The 21,185-nt window shown below is 42.2% G+C and overlaps 1 protein-coding gene across 1 annotated transcript in view; it reads right to left on the bottom strand.

Annotated features, from left to right (window-relative positions):
* The window catches only part of LOC112243494 (zinc finger protein 721), an 87,342-nt gene that overhangs the window by 25,195 nt on the left and 40,962 nt on the right, over nt 1-21,185 (bottom strand). The window contains exons 4-5 of the mRNA XM_042318374.1: nt 7,103-7,351; nt 2,270-3,622 (exon numbers count right to left, since the gene is read on the bottom strand). Coding sequence (XP_042174308.1) covers nt 2,270-3,622; nt 7,103-7,351 — 1,602 coding nt within the window. The remainder of the gene's footprint in view (nt 1-2,269; nt 3,623-7,102; nt 7,352-21,185) is intronic.

Below are 21,185 nucleotides of genomic sequence, written 5' to 3'. Positions count from 1 at the left end.
GTGCCTTCTTCACCGTTCTTCACTGTCCACCGTCCCGTCTTTCTTCACCGTCCCCGTGCCTTCTTCACTGTCCCCCGTGCCTTCTTCACTGTCCCCGTGCCTTCTTCACTGTCCCTGTGCCTTCTTCACTGTCCCTGTGCCTTCTTCACCGTCCCTGTGCCTTCTTCACTGTCCCTGTGCCTTCTTCACCGTCCCCGCGCCTTCTTCACTGTCCCTGTGCCTTCTTCACCGCCTTCTTCACCGTTGTGCCTTCTTCACCGTCGTGCCTTCTTCACCGTTCTCGTGACTTCTAAAGGGTTTCCCAAATGAACATCCTTTTCCTAAAAAACGTTCTCCAACAAGCAACGATTCATCAGAATCATTTTCCACACCAATTTTTAGCCCTTTTTTTTTCCATTCTGGGATGGAAAGTAATTTGCCCTTGTAGTTGGTAGTTTAAAGCAAGGTTTACATCCTATCACTGATGAAGAACAGTCTGGTTTTCTGCATGGTCAACACATTAGTAATAATCTCAGGTTGATCTTAGATATGATTGACTATAATGACCTCATCCTTTATGATAGTTTTCTTATGTTTATTGATTTTTATAAAGCATTTATCCCGCTAAACATGTTTTGGAAAGATTCAAGCTGAATAATGAGTATAATTGGGATTTCTGTGGATGTTTATTTTGCCTGTATTTATAGTATAATTGTTTTAATTAACATGCATAACTTTGTTACAAAGATAACAGGACATGTTGTACAATTGAATGGTTTTGATATGATTTAGTTTAGAAATTCAGACATGGATAAGGAATTAGTATATTTCAGTCTTCTCAGGAGACTGAAAAGATTTGGTATGGGTCCCCAGATTCTGAAAAAGTTCTACAGCTGCACCATCAAGAGCATCTTGACCAGTTGCATCTCTGCCTGGTATGGCAACTGTTCGGCATCTGACCGTAAGGTGCTACAGAGGGTAGTGCGTACGGCCCAGTAAATCACTAGGACCAAGCAGGACCTATATACTAGGCGGTGTCAGAGGAAAGCCCCAAAAATTGTCAACGACTCCAATCACCCAGGTCATAGACTGTTCTCTCTGCTACCGCATGGCAAGAGGTACCGGAGCAAAAAGGCTCCTTAACAGCTTCTACCCCCATATGTCCGTAAACACTCCAGCCAGCTGTACACAAGAATAATACAAAAGAGAAGAGATTGACCAACACAAATACACGTACCAAATGTATTGGCAGATCAATGCAGTTATCCAAACATGTTCATCATCAATGACTAAAATAACAAATGTAGTTTTAAAAGACAACTTAATAAATATGTAGTCGTTTCATAGCCTGTGTATCATTAAACAAACAGTAGCAACAAATAATCCAGCCAAATTTATGGTGAAAACTGATGTGATGATCTCTATCTGATACAACATGTATCTACTAACTCATTCCCACAGAAAACTGACCATCACACCATCTCTATCTGATACATGTTGTATCTACTAACTCATTCCCACAGAAAACTGACCATCCCACCATCTCTATCTGATACATGTTGTATCTACTAACTCATTCCCACAGAAAACTGACCATCACACCATCTCTATCTGATACATGTTGTATCTACTAACTCATTCCCACAGAAAACTGACCATCCCACCATCTCTATCTGATACATGTTGTATCTACTAACTCATTCCCACAGAAAACTGACCATCACACCATCTCTATCTGATACATGTTGTATCTACTAACTCATTCCCACAGAAAAGTTTAGATGAAAGCAGTACCACCCAGTCAACCCTCAGACTTTATTGTTTCAATGAGAGACACCTCAGAGGGAATCCAACCCTAAGGGCAAATCCATGGTGATCTCAATATCTCTACAGTAGAAGCTAACAAAACACACTGATCGGTAAAGTAGAGGCTAACGTTGTAGAAAACGCTCCCTTTCCACTGCACAGTGAGAAACAACAGTGTGCTACGCTTTCTTCTTTTGATCAAATGAACTGTTTGTTACTACTTCCTATATGAGATGAGAATTAAGTGATGGAGTGACTTTAATCTCCACTGGTCTGAGAGAACTGATGATGCTTCTCTCCTTTATGTTGGTGTGTTTTTAAGGTATTCAATCTGGAGAAACGCTTGTCCACAGTCAGTGGTAAGGCTTCTCTCCTTTATGTATATGTTGGTGTGTTTATAAGGTATTCAATCTGGAGAAACTCTTGTCCACAGTCACAGTGGTAAGGCTTCTCTCCTGTGTGTTCTGCGATGAACGTTTACCTCAGCATTTATCACGAGCAGAGCAGGAGTAAGGCTTCTCTCCTTTATGTATACAATGGTGGGTTTTTAGGTTGCCCGATATGGAGAAACTCTTCCCACAGTCAGAGCAGGAGAATGGCTTCTCTCCTGTGTGTATACGTTGGTGGGTTTTTAGGTTGCATGATACAGAGAAACTCTTCCCACAGACAGAGCAGGAGAATGGCTTTTCGCCTGTGTGTATACGTTGGTGGGTTTTTAAGGTATTCAACCTGGAGAAACTTTTCCCACAGTCACAGTGGTAAGGCTTCTCTCCTGTGTGTGTTCTCCAATGAACATTTACCTCTGCTGATGTTTTGAAGCATTTCCCACAGTCAGAACAGGAGTAAGGCTTCTCTCCTTTATGGATACGTAGGTGGGTTTTTAAGTTGCCTGACATGGAGAAACTCTTCCCACAATCAGAGCAGGAGAATGGCTTCTCTCCTTTATGTATACGTTGGTGAGTTTTTAGGTTGCCAGATACTGAGAATACCTTCCCACAGTCAGAACAGGAGAATGGCTTCTCTCCTGAGTGTATACGTTGGTGGGTTTTTAAGTTGCCCAGTTGAGAGAAACTCTTCCCACAGTCAGAGCAGACGTAAGGTTTCTGTCCTTTGTGTATTAGTTGGTGACTTTTTAAGGCATCCAATCGGGAGAAACTCTCTCCACAGTCAGAGCAGAAATAAGGCTTCTCTCCAGTGTGCACTCTCTGATGAATGGTTAATTTAGCTGATTTAATGAAGCATTTCCCACAGTCAGAGCAGGAGTACGGCTTCTGTCCTTGATGTATTAACTGGTGATTTTTTAAGGTGTCCAATCGGGAGAAACTCTTTCCACAATCAGAGCAGAAATAAGGCTTCTCTCCAGTGTGCACTCTCTGATGAATTGTCAGTGCCCTCGATGTTGTGAAGCTATTCCCACAGTCAGCGCAGAAGTATGGCTTCTCTCCGGTGTGTATACGTTGGTGTGATTTTAAGTGGCCATATTGGGAGAAACTCGATCCACAGTCCGAGCAGGAGTAAGGCTTCTCTCCTGTGTGCACTCTCTGATGAATGGTTAATTTAGATGATCTATTGAAGCATTTCCCACAGTCAGTGCAAGAGTAAGACTTTTCTCCAGTGTGCTCTCTCTGATGAACTGTCAGAGCCCTTGATGTTGTGAAGCTCTTCTCACAGTCAGTGCAGGAATACAGATTCTCTCCTCTTTGCATTTTTAGGTGTATTTTTAGCTTTGATAGAATTGGGAAAATCTCCTCACAATGTGGGCAGTGGTGAGACCTCTTAACTCTGTGATCTTCCTGCTGTTGCTCTCTGGATGTAGAGAATGTCTCAACATGGTCTCCTGTGTGAACAACATCAGAAGAACCAGTCAGTGAGATATACATATGACTTCATATACAGTGTGTTCAGAAAGTATTCACACCCCTTGACCTTTTCTACATTGTGTTGTGTTTCAGCCTGAATTTAAAATGGATTAAATTGAGATTGTATCATTGGCCTACACACAATACCACACACATGCAAGGGCATGGATACATGACTAGATATTGGATATCGTTGTATCAACATGAATTCTACAACGACTATTTACCATCTGAATATGAAAACCACATCTGTAGATTCTAAACCACCAGTTGGCCAGAAAGTGTTATATATGGCAGGCCTGTAAACAGTTTAGTCTTTACCCCATAACGCCAGTGGAGTACCCCATAACGCCAGTGGAGTACCCCATAACGCCAGTGGAGTACCCCATAACGCCAGTGGAGTACCCCATAACGCCAGTGGAGTACCCCATAACGCCAGTGGAGTACCCCATAACGCCAGTGGAGTACCCCATAACGCCAGTGGAGTGGAGTACCCCATAACGCCAGTGGTGTACCCCATAACGCCAGTGGAGTACCCCATAACGCCAGTGGAAGTACCCCATAACGCCAGTGGAATACCCCATAACGCCAGTGGAGTACCCCATAACGCCAGTGGTGTACCCCATAACGCCAGTGGACGCCCCAGTGGAGTACCCCATGGTGTACCCCATAACGCCAGTGGAGTACCCCATAACGCCAGTGGAGTACCCCATAACGCCAGTGGAGTAGTAACCCCATAACGCCAGTGGAACGCCCCATAGTGGAGTACCCCATAACGCCAGTGGAGTACCCCATAACGCCAGTGGAGTACCCCATAACGCCAGTGGAGTACCCCATAACGCCAGTGGAGTACCCCATAACGCCAGTGGAGTACCCCATAACGCCAGTGGAGTACCCCACGCCAGTGGAGTACCCCAGTGGTGTACCCCATAACGCCAGTGGAGTACCCCATAACCCCATAACGCCAGTGGAGTACCCCATAACGCCAGTGGAGTACCCCATAACGCCAGTGGAGTACCCCATAACGCCAGTGGAATACCCCATAACGCCAGTGGAACCCCATAACGCCAGTGGAGTACCCCATAACGCCAGTGGAGTACCCCATAACGCCAGTGGAGTACCCCGCCATAACGCCAGTGGAGTACCCCATAACGCCAGTGGAGTACCCCATAACGCCAGTGGAGTACCCCATAACGCCAGTGGAGTACCCCATAACGCCAGTGGAGTACCCCATAACGCCAGTGGAGTACCCCATAACGTTGAGTCAATAAGTATTCAACCCCTTTGTTATGGCAAGCTTAACAAGTCACATGGTCTCACTCTGTGTGAAATAATAATGGTTATCATGATTTCTGAATGACTACCTCATCACTGTAACCCACAAATACAATTATCTGTAAAGGTCCCTCAGTCAAGTAGTGAATTTCAAACACAGATTCAACCATAAAGACCAGGGACATTTTCTAATGCCTCACAAGGAAGGGCACCTATTAGTAGATGGGTAAAACATTTTATAAAAGACATTGACTATCCCTTTGAGCATGGTGTAGTTATTAAATTAACTCTGGATGGTATATCAATACACCCAGTCACTACAAAGATACAGCCGTCCTTCCTAACTCAGTTGCCAGAGAGGAGGGAAACTGCTTAGGGTTTTCACCATGAGGCCAATGGTGACTTTAAAATAGTTAGACTGAGGATGGATCAACAACATTGTAGTTACTCCACAATACTAACATTAACAACAGAGTAAAAAGAAGCAAAGCTGTACAGAATAAACATATTCCAAAACATGCATCCTGTTTGCATTAAGGCACTAAAGTAAACTGCAAAAAAAACATGTAAAAAATAATTAACTTCAAATCAAATTTTATTAGTCACATGCGCGCCGAATACAACAGGTGTAGGTAGACCTTATAGTGAAACGCTTACTTACAAGCCCCTAACCAACAATGCAGTTGAAAAAAATACAGATAAGAGTAAGAAATAAAAGTAACAAGTAATAAAAGAGCAGCAGTAAAATAACATGTGCGGGGGAACCGGTTAGTTGAGGTAATATGGACAAGGTAGAGTTATTAAAGTGACTATGCATAGATGATAACAGAGAGTAGCAGTGGTGTAAAACAGGGGGGGGCACCTCCGGCACCTCCTGGTACAGAGGTCCTGGATGGCAGGTAGCTTGGCCCCAGTGATGTACTGGGCTGTTCGCATTACCCTCTGTAGTGCCTTGCGGTCGAGAAGTTGCCATACCAGGCAGTGATGCAGCCATATTCATATCCTGAAAACAAAGCGTTATGTTTGGGGCAAATCCAACACATCAAGAGTCCCACTCTACACATGGTGGTAGCTGCATCATGTTATGGATATGCTTGTCATCAGCAAGGACTTGAATGTTATTGGGGGATAAAAAGAAATGGAATAGAGCGAAGCACCGGCAAAATCCTAGAGGAAAACCTGGTGCAGTCTGCTTTCCAACAGACACTGGGAAACAAATTCACATTTCAGAAGGGCAATAACCTAAAAAATAAGGCCAAATATACACTGGAGTTGCTTACCAAGACCATATTAAATGTTCCTGAGTGGCCTAGTTACAGTTTTGACTTAAATCGGCTCGAAAATCTATGGCAAGACATGAAAATCGCTGTCTAGCAATGATCAACAAACAACTTGACCGGGCTTAAAGAATTTGTACAACATTGTACCATCCAGGTGTGCAAAATTCTTAGAGATTTACCCAGAAAGACTCACAGCTGTAATTGCTGCCAAAGGTGTTTCTACAAATGATTGACTCGGGGGTGTGAATACTTATGTAAATGAGATATTTCTGCACTTCAATTTGTATAAATTTGCAAACATTTCTAAATACATTATGTATGTCATTATGGGGTATTGGGTATATTAAATATCAATTTCATCCATTTTGAATTTAGGCTGGAACATAAAATGTGGAATAAGTCAAGGGGTATGAATACTTTCTGAAGGCTCTATACTGTCCAATACAAAAGGGGAATACAACCATTCTAAAAGTGGACAACAGCTGATAGCAAAAAGGAGTGAAAATTATGAGCCATATCATCCTCCACTCACTATCACAAGGGTTAGTAACTACACAGACTCATTTCATATCATCCTCCACTCACTATCACAAGGGTTAGTAACTACACAGACTCATTTCATATCATCCTCCACTCACTATCACAAGGGTTAGTAACTACACAGACTCATTTCATAGAACTTTAAAACACTGGTAGTTTGTCTACTTCCCTTCTTTAGTCTACTCTCTGATCACTCCAGATAGCTCAGTTAATAAAACAAATGCTGACAATACTGGTGTTGGAAAGAACAACACAAGCTTTGTTGTACAGTCTGGTGTTCTTCAGGGATGTGATGGCAGAATTACAGAATTTACAATAGCAATAGACTGGGTCATAACTTAGTAAGATAGAACCTGCCTTTACCATGATTAACAGATTTACCAATCTTCTCCTCCTCTTCTTCATCTTTAATGTTGACATTCAGCTCCAGTGTTTGACTGCAGTCTTCCAGCTTCACTGATGCCATCTCTGGATCCTGCAGTGCAAACTGGGCTCCACTGTCACAATCAGGACCCAGTGACTGTAGGTTTGGACTCAGTGTGGAAGGAGAGAGGCAGGCTGGGTTTGTCCTCACTGTTGATGTTACAAACCTCAGACTTGATCTGAGTCGGCCTGTAGTAATAAAGAGAAACGGACACAAAAGTTATTGTCTTGACAGTTCTGGCACTTTATTCTCTAAAAATATATTATATTTTTTCTTGTTCAATTATCTAATTTCAACAGATCAGGTAGTTAAGTATTCACAACAAAACATTAATTCACATTAGACACAAGTGCACAAATTTACACAACGTAAGTGCACTTAATCTATAGTAGATTTCCTAAATTCACATAAATGACTCAAAAAAACATTTAGTACAAGGTTGCAGTATGTTTTAGGCAGCACTATGTGCTATCTTTCTGAAAAACCTTGTCTTCACTGTGTTATTTCACTCAAAAAACAACAGGATTTCCCGTTCACACCATAGTAACAATTATAAAGATAGAAACTGAATGTGTTGAAATTCTACTACACATTCATCTTCAAAACAGTAGAGCGACCTTGAAATGCTGTCTCTCAATCACCCACTTTGCCTGAACTGAAGTCCGTTGACGCTACTGAGTTAGCGCCACCTGCAGTACTGGAGTAAACATATTGAATGAATATGAATTTGTTTTTGCGCTATATTCCATATGCCTGTATCGCAAGGCTTTGTTATTTTTCATTTTTATGAGCGTTTTGTCGGCTTGTTGTCATGTTGTATTTTTGGTCTCTGTTGCCGTGTGCACCTTCCCATTTACACCAGAGATCTGTATATAATGAGGAGATGCCCGTCTCCGCCCTGACAATGGGAGTCGTTGTCCCAAAGGCGGGAAGGCAGGGGACAAGCTTAGGTCCAAAGCAAGCCCATAGAAAAGCATTGGCCTTATTTTGGACAGATTATTTGTGAGAGTGAATTCTCTCGCTTCGCCTCTTCCTCTAGGATATCCAAACACACCAAGCCCCTACCGTTCACGCCAGGAAAGTTGTGAGACCACATCTACCTATTTTTTGACAGCCAAACCCGGACGACGCTGGGACAATTGTGCGCTCTGTCAAGCGGTTTCAACTAGCTATTTACATTTGTGGTTTGGTCCAAAATAATGGTTCATATTGACACCAAAACACATTGAGACATTATTTTACTGTAATAGATAAGTTACCTTTTCTATCAAAACCCTTTTTATGTCTCAACTACTCAGATTGAGAGCAGAGTTACACGACTAAAATGGGAGTATCAATGAACATTGATTCTAGAAAATGAATGTTCAGTTGGTCTCATGCGGCATTGGTACCGCTAGCAGTATTTTAGTCAAAGACCATCATACCAGATGTCCAGTCTGTGTTTTATAAATGTGTAATAAGCATAAAAACGCAATTATATAAAGTATTGGCAACTCGTTCTCATTCTGAGAAATAAGGTAGGCCACTTGATTTTAACATCTGAACAAAGTGGACAGGCTAACATGCTTTTCAAACAGGGTGTGTTCATAACAATTCAACTGTTCTACCTTGTTAGCTAGCAGATAGATCCTTGTTGGCGGTCCGGATCCAGAATGGGTCAATACGTACCACGGTCCGGATCCAGAATGGGTCAATACGTACCACGGTCCGGATCCAGAGTGGGTCAATACGGACCACGGGTCCAGCTCCAGAATGGGTCAATACGGACCACGGTCCGGATCCAGAATGGGGTCCGGATCCAGAATGGGGTCGGACCCGGTCCGGATCCAGAATGGGGTCAATACGGACCTCGGTCCGGATCCAGAATGGGGTCAATACGGACCACGGTCCGGATCCAGAATGGGGTCAATACGGACCACGGTCCGGATCCAGAATGGGGTCAATACGGACCACGGTCCGGATCCAGAATGGGGTCAATACGGACCACGGTCCGGATCCAGAATGGGGTCAATACGGACCACGGTCCGGATCCAGAATGGGTCAATACGGACCACGGTCCGGATCCAGAATGGGTCAATACGGACCACGGGACCCAGAATATATATAATAATAAATCATTGATATATATATATATGTAAAATATATAACACTTTTTTTGGTTGGGCTTTGACCCCTGGTATCATATAAACACACATAAGACATGGAAATGTGTAGAACTGTAGGAAATTAACTTTAAAAAGAGAACAAATCTCAGCCCCATCCTAATGTGTAGAATTGTGGGATATTAGCATTAAAACGGATAAATGTTCTCTCTGCCAACAAGAGGGTTGTGAACAGTTTGAAGAATTGCAAGATAGTTTGTTACTACGCCAATAAATGACAATATCCATCTGGACCTTTGCCACCTAGGAAACTTGTGTGACCGGACCTTCCCAAATAGTACTGGAGAACCCCTGTAATAGACTGACTGGGAAGGTGAGTTTTCAGTCAAAGTACTGCAATAAGAGCTAAGACATGAATAAGTATTAACTCTCGGTAATTGTATTCTGTGGGTGTCACCCGTTATTTGGGTACACAATTCAACCCGTTTCAGTTCGTAGAAAAATGTCCCCAATGCAATTATGCGTCTAATACATCCACAGTGGGATTTCAACCGTTTTTCCTGTTTATTCTCAATTTAATGAATTATTGTAATTAATTTTTAATTAGGTAACATTCCAACCATGTTTAGCGTTTCTAGTCCAAATATGGCATGATTCCACTATTTTCTATCCGTTTGTAATCACTTTCATTTGGGACTTTTATTTTGAGGTCGAAACGCAAATTCCACTATTGTGGCTAATAGTTATTGTAGTTATCTTCACATACGTAGGGACAAGCGGGGAGGACGGAGACGTTGGCGACGATCAGATATACATGTATTATGTAGAACAAACATGCCTCTGATTCTAAGGAATCATGTCAGTTCTATTCAAGGCATTTCTATCTGCAACTATCCAAAACGTTTTGTACTGAAATCCCCAGGCGAAACACACTGAGCTGTATACGAAAGCCTCACAAATGAAAACGTGTGTGCTTGTAAAATAGTTTTCTTCACGTTCTTCACAGAAAAACAAGACAAAACCTTTCCCAAACGTGATCCTACCTTGAAGGATGTGTTATCTAACACGTTATGACCTTATTTCGACATTAGACAGTTTAAACGTGCTATTACATACCTGTAGTAATAACGATAAACTGACAACACCGTTCTGGCGTTTTCTTTATTCCGAAGAATGGTGGCAGGCTACCCGGAACTTCCTGTCCCCCACTACCACAGTGCAACAGCGACATTATTGGACTGATGGACTAACTACTACTAAACCATGTATAATATAAAAGTGAGATTGATTATCTCGACAAATAAACTTTGGTTCAAGAAAACGAAAGCAGTGTCTGTTTTAGTGTCTAAGGTTTTCAACCACATTACATATGTATTGTAGATGATCTCTGTGGAAGGCTAAGAAGATCATCAAGAACCTCCGCCACCCGAGACACGGCCTGTTCCCCCTGCTACCATGTAGCAAGCAGAGACGGTACAGGTGCATCAAAGCTGGTACCAAGATAATGAAACTGCTTCTATCTCCAGGCCATAAGACTGTTGAACAGTCATCACTGATTTGATTTAGAGAATATTGGTGACTTGCAAATTGATGTCATGACATGTATTGAGTAGATAAATACAAATATTATTATTTTGAATTCCAATAATTAAACAAAAGCATTACATTTACTGTAAAGTTAACCCCCAAAAAACTACAATGACTCAGTAGATCAATACAGTTCCAGTACTCTAGCAGGTCTCACAGCTGTTTATGATGACAAAACATGTTAGAGAATAGGTCAGATTTAGCTTTGTGATGCTCATTTCAACTTCCTGTCTTGTTCAGCTTCAGAAAAACAGTAGATATGTCACTTGAAACTTTTTTTTTGTAATTCATTACAGAAAAGAGAAGAGTTCATTCAGAATAAATTCATATACAAACTATATTTTTCATTGGCAGATGAATTTATTTGGCTTGAATGTGGTTTTCCAAACACATTTATTATCAATGACTAAAATAACAAATCTAGTTTAAAAAAAACTATTGAATAAATGCATGAAGTCGTTTCATAGCCGTTTATCATTAAAGAAATAGTCATGTATTAGTAAACAATTATCCCAAACTACTGGTGAAAACTGTTCACATCATCTCTATCTGATACATGTTGTATCTACCAGCTCATTCCCACAGAAAACTGCAAAGGGAAGCAGTACCACCCAGTCCACTGTCAGACTCCGTTGTTTACATTATTATGAACCGTCCTCCTCTCAGCAGCCTCCATTGAGATCATATCTATTTCAATGAATAACAATGCAACTGTCTACACTTCACTTCCATGGCTTTGTGAAGTCCAGAAAACTGATGCTGGATGCTGGTTGGGCCAAGTGTGATTGTTCTGGGTAGCTGCATCATGTTATGGGTACCTTTTATTTAACTAGACAAGTCCGTTAAGAACAAATTATTATTTACAATGACAGCCAAACCCGGACGACGCTGTGCGCTGCCCCTCTGGCAAGCGGTTTCAACTCGCTATTTGTGGTTCGGTCCAAAAGAATGGGTTCATATGGACACCAAAACACATTGAGACATTATTTTACTGTAATAGAGGAGAAGTTACCTTTTCTATCAAAACCCTTTTTATGTCTCAACTACTCAGATTGAGAGCAGAGCTTCACTACTAAAACCAGAGTATCAATGAACATTTATTCTGGAAAATGAATGTTCAGTTGGTCTCATGCGGCATTGGTACCGCTAGCAGTATTTTAGTCAAAGACCATCATACCAGCCACCCAGTCTGTGTTTTATAAATGTGGAGCGCCAAGTCTAGATCCAAGAGGCTTCTAAACAGCTTCTACCTCCAAGCCATAAGACTCCTGAACATCTAATCAAATGGCTGCCCAGACTATTTACACTTTACACCGCTGCTACTCTCTGTTGTTATTATCTCTGCATAGTCACTGAAATAACTCTACCTATATGTACATATTCCCTCAACTAACCGGTGCCCCCGCACATTGACTCTGTACCGGTACCCCCCTTTATATAGTCTCACTATTGTTATTTTACTGCTGCTCTTTAATGACTTGTTACTCTTATTTCTTATTCTTATCTGTATTTCTTCTTATACTGCATTGTTGGTTAAGGGCTCGTAAGTAAGCATTTCACTGTAAGGTCTACTACACCTGTTGAATTCGGCGCATGTGACTAATAACATTTGATTTGATAATAGGCTGGCAGCACCTCCTAGTGGAGAGTTGATGTATCTACAGTTATCCTTCTGGTCTCTGGGTGGACATACTAAAATGAGTAGGTGAGCTGATGTCACCTCACCTGAGGCGAAGCAATACACATGATTGGCTGTTCAGATATAGCTCAACAGACCATAATATTGATAGATTTAATTAGTGATTTTTCCAGACTTTGGTGATTACATCTGCCTTCGTTCCAAATAAATACAATATAAATGTAGTTTTCACTGTGCATTCCCTTCATCCTAGACCTGCTTAGCAGGTCACTGTCACTGACTATAATCAATGTTCTATCTTGAGATGAATTATTAAGGCACAATGTTCCCTCTAATCTGTGCGACTTGCTCGGGCACTCAGCTCCCCTCAGGCAGCCCTGCAGAAGAAATGTCAGCCAGCGCAGAGAAGCACAAGATTGAACTTCACTCAACTTTCCAGAGTTTTCCCCCCTTTAGTTAACACTATCAACGTTTCACTCTACTGTGGGAATTGTGCTCGAATCAACGCAATATTAGCCACTTTCAATGTAACAGACCCAATCAAAACAAACTATGCAAAGACTTTTAGTACGATAAACTGTGCAAGGAATGTTCTTGTAGACAGAGCGCATTGGAGTAAGATTCTATTTCATTGACAGACAATATGCAGGTCATTACTCTACACAGACCATTGCGCCAAAACCAATCAGAGCTGCTGTAGACCTAAATGCAAATAGCCCATGGATCTGCCATTCACTTTGAACTGGACTGTGTTTACAGTACGAGTGGTCACAAGTAGATGTGCTTGTTTTGAGATCAAAGCGAGAGCTGCATGTAGTCACCTGTGCACCTTTGTTCATAATCTTTGGTAGTTAGTGAGTTATTATCCCAGTTATAGATCATTTCTAGTGAACAATGGGGGACTGGTTGCTTCCTACAAGAGCACAAAATGTCTGCATTTATAGCCATCTTTGAAAAGCCAGTAAAGGTAAAAAGCTTATTTTTTTTAAAACCTCTTAAAGGGGCACTGTTGTATTTTGAGAAGGTCTTGAATAAGCCAAGTAGCCAATAGGCAGAGGGTAGCATAATTAATCCCATTCTTTATGATAATGATATGGGAATAATAATGCATTTTGTTTTCTAAAGTGATTTCTTGCATCAAACAACATCTGTTTAGTCACTTCCTTGTCTGACTTTGTTGTGCTTTTATATGGTTGAAAGTGCAGTGATAATAGATTTAGGACAGTGGCCACGTGACAAGTGGATAAACAGGTTAATGTCAAGACCTGCATGTTTTTATTTTAAAGTCTCATGGAATGTAGGCCTACATTGAACACCACACATTTTCTGCTACTGTAGGCTGAATGATAGAACAGCTATTTCCATGTTAAAATATTATGGGATGCATTCTTCTCCATTGTTTTTGATGGTATGCCACTCTGGTAGGCCTACATTATGATTAAATAGCCACAGTAGCCTACTTGGCCACTGTTAGAACTATAACTTAAAGCAGGTACAGGAAGTTGCAAAGAATTTTGACAACATTCATGTTTTTTCTCAGCAGACCTGAATTTTGCTCAATGCCCAAAACAATTATAGGGAACATTGATTGAGGGATCTCAATAATTGACATGTTCGATTCACGTCTCCATCTCAACCAATAATCCAAGTTAAAGAATAGGACTAAGCCAGTGGCACATATGGAACTATCCAAGCAGCATAAACATCTCCTTCAAATGTTATTATTAAATGCAATTCAATATTACTTTTGTGATAAAGTATATAGTCAGAAGTGAAGGTTAACTTACAAACTAATGTAATAGTATTTATTCAACCTTAAAACAAATAAAACATCCCATGGACATATTTTGGGGTTACTGTAACTATAATGTTCTTATGTAGTCAGAGAAGGTGTGCTTGTTCAGGACAGCAGGTTATACGTCTGTGAGATCTTCATAATTGTTGTAATAATCTGTCAGAACCTTATTGAACAGCGTTTACCACTTGCACCATGTACTATTAATGCAAACTCAACTAAAGCACAGTGAGAACACATTGTTGTTGGATAAATAAACTAAATATCTAACATTGTTTTCCCATTTGGACTTTGTTGTGCTTTTATATGGTTGAAAGTGCAGTGATAATAGATTTAGGACAGTGGCCACGTGTCATTCAGGGCAGTGCCTGTTTTGAGCCCCACCGGTTTAACAAAAAATAAATACATGTTAATCGCAAATTCAACAATGAGTGCTAAGGCGTCACTACAGACCCGGGTTCAATCCCAGGCTGTGTCACAGCCGGCCGTGACACCCATGAGGTGGGGCACAATTGGCCCAGCATCATCTGGGTTAGGGGAGGGTTTGGCCGGCCAAGATGTCCTTGTCTCATGGTGCTCTAGCGACTCCTTGTGACGGGCTGAGTGCCTGCAAGCTGACTTGGTCATCAGTTCAACAGTGATTCCTCCAACACATTTGTGTGGCTTGGCTCTCGGGTTAAGCGAGCGGTGCGGCTTTGCTCTCGACCTTCGCTGAGTCTGTAGGGGAGGTGCAGCGATGAGACAAGATCGTAACTACCAATTGGATATCACAAAAAATGGGGTAACGCCATGGGCCAGAAGAGTTTGAATACATTGGCCATAATGTCAATCCAGCATGACTTCTGTTGCGTTGACTTCAGACTTCAGTGAGTTCAAGACAACAAGGAACTCCGATAAAACTAGCTCGCAACTGGGAAAATATGGGAAATAATTTTGAACGGTAATCCAACTCGGAATTCCAATTCGGGAACTCTGGCCTCGTTCCCACAAGAAGGATCGCCGCATCACCTTCCTGTTCAAGTGAACACGGCACAACAAGGCGAGTCCAAAAATGTCTTGTATGCTGCTGCATAAATAATGTAATATGCCAGGGAGATATGTATACTGTAGCTAAGAAAGTAATACGAAGTGTATGTTGTGTAGTAATCTGTTAGTAGCCCCTGTGCCTCACCCTAATAATTTGGTCCCTTTCCACCCCATAACTTAGCCTACTGACTTGGTGGTGCACATGTAGCCTATAGCCTGTTTTAGAGAACTGTAATCATTGAATATTGTACGAGCTTTCATTGTCTCCTTACATTACCCCTTTATTTATCCTACAGTTCTGACTTGGTATACAAGGGGAATACTTTAAGAACGGCCCATGTTCTGAATTCTGTCACTGTACATTTCAAAAGTGCTGAACAAATAGTTATTGACTACGTCCGTCCTGGCTCGCTCATTAATGTCTCATTAAATTTATGGATTGCCTCTTATCCGCTCATTGTCCCCTTATGCCATAGTTTGTACATCTGAATTGTCAATAGAAACCACATTTGTTTAAGCAAGTCAGCCATATCAGCTATGTTTTATATAGGCAGTAAATTAGGCTGGATGTCTGTTTCACTGCCAGACAAAGGTCTGGTGTAGCAGTGGTAAGAATTCACTCCATGTTGCTGAAATAAAAGCTCTGATGTTGGGACAGCTTTATGTAGGCCCTAACAGTTTGTGTGTTATAGTGAAATTGATGTATTGTGCAGTGACATTGCAGGCATGCATCAAAAACATTTTGAGGGAGTATTCCCCACCAAGATTTACATGCTAAAATCAACACTGCATTTAGGTGACAATTAGTGATGTTAGGTTTAATGCCAGAGCACTGAGGCATGCGTCATAATCGCTAAGCAGTGTACTTGGAAGAAGTGTGCTGATGCCTATTTCACTTTATCAGAAGGACGTGATCAATGACGTCCGAAACTTTGTTTCTTCAAACAACCACCTCATTGGTTTGCTTGAAGGGAAAAAGACTACGGTGCGCACGCGCTACAGGACAGTAGATCTCCAGGAAGAGGGTCGGACTGAACACCTACAGGACAGTAGATCTCCAGGACAGTAGATCTTGGCTGGAACACCTCAATGATTCAGGAAGCTTTGATTTCCCATCACTAGAGACAAACCAAAATCTGACATCGGTGTTAAAAAAAAAGTACTAACAACTAAACTAAAGTTTAATTGTGTGCAGTCACTGAATGCACATAAATTGTTTTCCTGCATGGGGAGGTGGTTAGGTCACTAAGTATGCAGTCTTCTTCTATGGTCTTTATTTGTAGTGTGCAAACCAACATTAACTGTGCTTCGCTGCCACCTTCTGGGCTGGAGTGTGATAGAGACATGTGGTTCAATTCTGTTGAGATCACCGGGTCAGAGAGAACTCCTATCTGTAGTCATACCAAAACACTCCAGGCACTCAGCCCATAAGAACCATTCATACTGTCAGATCTAATATGAAGAACTGAATACAACCATAAGAACCATTCATACTGTTAGATATAATATAAAAGAACCAACTATAAAAGAAAAGAGTTTGACCAGTACAAATTCATTTACAATTTCATTTACTTTTTATTGGCATGTCAATGAAGTTGGCTTCAATAGAGTAACCTAAACATATCCATCATCAATGATGAAAATAACTAATCTAGTTTTTAAATACAATGTAATAAAACACATGTAGTTGTTTCATAAACTGTATATAATTAAACAAATAGCTAAAATAATACCCCAAAATAATGGTGAAAACTGATCATCACATCATCTCTATCTGATACATGTTGTCTACTTACTCATTCCCACAGAAAACTGATCATCACAATCTGATACATGTTGTGTCTACTAATTCATTCCCACAGAACTGATCATCACACCATCTCTATCTGATACATGTTGTATCTCTTTCCTCACAGAAAAATGCAGAGGAAAGCAGTACCACCCAGTCAACCAACCTCACAGAGGATATTCAACCCTAAGGGCAAATCCAAAGTCCTCTCAATATATGTAAAGTAGAAGCTAACAAAACACATCAGAACTGACCAGGTGCACACTGATCAGTAAAGTAAAGACAGGCTAATGTTCTAGAACGCTCCCTTTTCTCGGTACAGTTCTCTCACAATGAGAAACAATAGGATTACAATAGTGTGCTATGCTTTCTTGAGAATTAAATGATGCAATGACTTTAATCTTAGTTGGTCTGAGAGAACTGATTAGGCTTCTCCCCTTTATGTATACATTGATGTGTTTTTAAGGTATACAATCTGGCAAAACTCTTACCACAGTCAGAGCAATAGTAAGGCTTCTCTCCTGTGTGTGCTCTTTTATGAACTTTTACATCAGTTGATGTTGTGAAGCACTTACCGCAGTCAGAGCAGGAGTAAGGCCTCTCTCCTTTATGTATAAGTTGGTGTGTTTTTAAGTTGCCCAGTTGTGAGAAACTCTTCCCACAGTCAGAGCAGCAATAAGGCTTCTCTCCTGTATGTATTCGCTGGTGGCATTTTAATATTTCCAATCGGATGAAACTCTTCCCACATTCAGAGCAGCAGTAAGGCTTCTCTCCTGTATGTATTCGCTGGTGAGATCTGAAGTGGTTCTGTTGAGAGAAACTCTTCCCACAGTCAGAGCAGCAGTAAGGCTTCTCTCCTGTATGTAGACGTTTGTGTTTTTGTAAGTGGATATGTTGAGAGAACCTCTTCTCACAGCCAGAGCAGGAGTAAGGCTTCTCTCCAGTGTGCACTCTCTGATGAATTATCAGCGTCCCTGACGTTGTGAAGCTCTTCCCGCAGTCAGTACAGGAATACGGATTCTCTCCTGTATGTATACGTTCATGTATTTTAAAGGTATCCAATCGGGAGAAAGTCTTCCCACAGTCAGTACAGGAATACGGATTCTCTCCTGTATGTATACGTTCATGTGTTTTTAAGGTATCCAATCGGGAGAAAGTCTTCCCACAGTCAGAGCAGGAGTATGGCTTCACTCCTGTATGTACATGTTGGTGTATTTGTAAGTGGAACTGTTGAGAGAACCTCTTCCCACACTCAGAGCAGGAGTATGGCTTCACTCCTGTATGTACATGTTGGTGTGTTTGTAAGTGGATCTGTTGAGAGAACCTCTTCCCACATAAAGAGCAAGAGTAAGGCTTCTCTCCAGTGTGCACTCTCTGATGAACTGTCAGAGATTGTGATGTTGTGAATCTCTTTCCACAGTTAGTGCAGGAATACGGATTCTCTCCTGTGTGTATTTTTATGTGTATTTTAAGCTTTGATAGAAATGGGAAAATCTCCTCACAATGTGGGCAGTGGTGAGACCTCTTAGCTCCGTGATCTTCCTGCTGTTGCTCTCTGGATGTAGAGAATGTCTCGACGTGGTCTCCTGTGTGAACAACATCAGAAGAACGAGTCAGGTGGTGTGACATACATACGACTTCATATACAGTGCGTTCAGAAAGTATTCACACCCCTTGACTTTTTCTACATTTTGTTGTGTTTCAGCCTGAATTTAAAATTGATTAAATTGGAGGATTTATGTCATTGGCCTACACACAATACCACACACATGGATACAACATTGTACCAACATGAATTCTACTATGACTATTTACCATCTGAATATGAATACCACATCTGTAGATTCTAAACCACCAGTTGGTGGACCGATCAGGACAGAAAGTGGTAGGCCCGAAAAGTGTGTAGTCCTTACCCCATAACGTCAGTGGATTACCCCATAACGTCAGTTTATTACCCCATAACGTCAGTTTATTACCCCATAACAGCAGTTTATTACCCCATAACAGCAGTGGAGTACCCCATAACACCAGTTTAGTACCCCATAACACCAGTTTAGTACCCCATAACGCCAGTGGAGTACCCCATAATGTCAGTTTATTACCCCATAACGTCAGTTTATTACCCCATAACGCCAGTTTAGTACCCCATAACGTCAGTTTATTACCCCATAACGTCAGTTTATTACCCCATAACGTCAGTTTATTACCCCATAACGTCAGTTTAGTACCCCATAACGTCAGTTTATTACCCCATAACGTCAGTTTATTACCCCAGTTTATTACCCCATAACGCCAGTTTATTACCCCATAACGTTTATTACAGTTTTATTACCCCCCCATAACGCCAGTTTATTACCCCATAACGTCAGTTTATTAGTACCCCATAACGCCAGTGGAGTACCCCATAACGCCAGTGGAGTACCCCATAACGCCCCATAACGCCCCATAACGTGGAGTACCCCATAACGCCAGTGGAATACCCCATAACGCCAGTGGTGGAATAACCCCCCCATAACGCCAGTGGAGTACCCCATAACACCAGTGGAGTACCCCATAACGTCAGTAGAGTACCCCATAACGTCAGTGGTAGTACCCCATAACGCCAGTGGAGTACCCCATAACGCCAGTGGAGTACCCCATAACGCCAGTGGAGTACCCCATAACGCCAGTGTGGAGTACCCCATAACGCCAGTGGAGTACCCCATAACGCCAGTGGAGTAGTGGAGTACCCCATAACGCCAGTGGAGTACCCCATAACGCCAGTGGAGTACCCCATAACGCCAGTGGAGTACCCCATAACGCCAGTGGAGTACCCCATAACGCCAGTGGAGTACCCCATAACGCCAGTGGAGTACCCCATAACGCCAGTGGTGGAGTACCCCATAACGCCAGTGGAGTACCCCATAACGCCAGTGGAGTACCCCATAACGCCAGTGGAGTACCCCATAACGCCAGTGGAGTACCCCATAACGCCAGTGGAGTACCCCATAACGCCAGTGGAGTACCCCATAACGCCAGTGGAGTGGAGTACCCCATAACGCCAGTGGAGTACCCCCAGTGGAGTACCCCATAACGCCAGTGGAGTACCCCATGGAACGCCAGTGGAGTACCCCATAACGCCAGTGGAGTACCCCATAACGCCAGTGGAGTACCCCATAACGCCAGTGGAGTACCCCATAACACCAGTGGAGTACCCCCCATAACGCCAGTGGAGTACCCCATAACGCCAGTGGAGTACCCCATAACGCCAGTGGAGTACCCCATAACGCCAGTGGAGTACCCCATAACGCCAGTGGAGTACCCCCATAACGCCAGTGGAGTACCCCATAACGCCAGTGGAGTACCCCCAGTGGAGTACCCCATAACGCCAGTGGAGTACCCCATAACGCCCCAGCCAGTGGAGTACCCCCCCATAACGCCAGTGGAGTACCCCCATAACGCCAGTGGAGTACCCCATAACGCCAGTGGAGTACCCCATAACGCCAGTGGAGTACCCCATAACGCCAGTGGAGTACCCCATAACGCCAGTGGAGTACCCCATAACGCCAGTGGAGTACCCCATAACGTCAGTAGAGTACCCCATAACGCCAGTGGAGTACCCCATAACGCCAGTGGAGTACCCCATAACGCCAGTGGAGTACCCCATAACGCCAGTGGAATTAAGTTTTTCTGAATGTTTACAAATTAATTTTAAATGAAAAGCGGAAATCTCGAGTCAATAAGTATTCAACCTTTGCTAAAATGTTGCATAACAAGTCACATAAGCAGCGTGGACTCATTCTGTGGGCAATAAATAATAGTGTTTAAAATTAATACTGTGGTAGCAGGATTACAAGATTGTTAAGATTGCACCAAATGGTAGTTTTATTAAATAAATCCTAATGGCGCAGAGTGATGATGTCAGAGAGGGATGTGGTGAGAATGGGATGGTCTGAGTAAGGTTCTTAGGACTCTCTCTCTCTCCCTTTCTTTGTTAACTGAGAGGAGTCTTTTTGAAGCTTGGGCTGGCAACTAATAAAGAGATAGTTTCCAGTCTAGCTTCCTGCAGTTAGTCTGGGTGTAGGGTCAAGGAAATGGGTTTTTG

This window comes from Oncorhynchus tshawytscha, unplaced genomic scaffold (genome assembly GCF_018296145.1).
Source record: "Oncorhynchus tshawytscha isolate Ot180627B unplaced genomic scaffold, Otsh_v2.0 Un_contig_2903_pilon_pilon, whole genome shotgun sequence".
In the NCBI taxonomy this organism is placed as follows: Eukaryota; Metazoa; Chordata; class Actinopteri; order Salmoniformes; family Salmonidae; genus Oncorhynchus; species Oncorhynchus tshawytscha.
The sequence above is the reverse complement of the archived record's forward strand: the minus strand, read 5'-3'. Positions and strand labels throughout refer to the sequence as shown.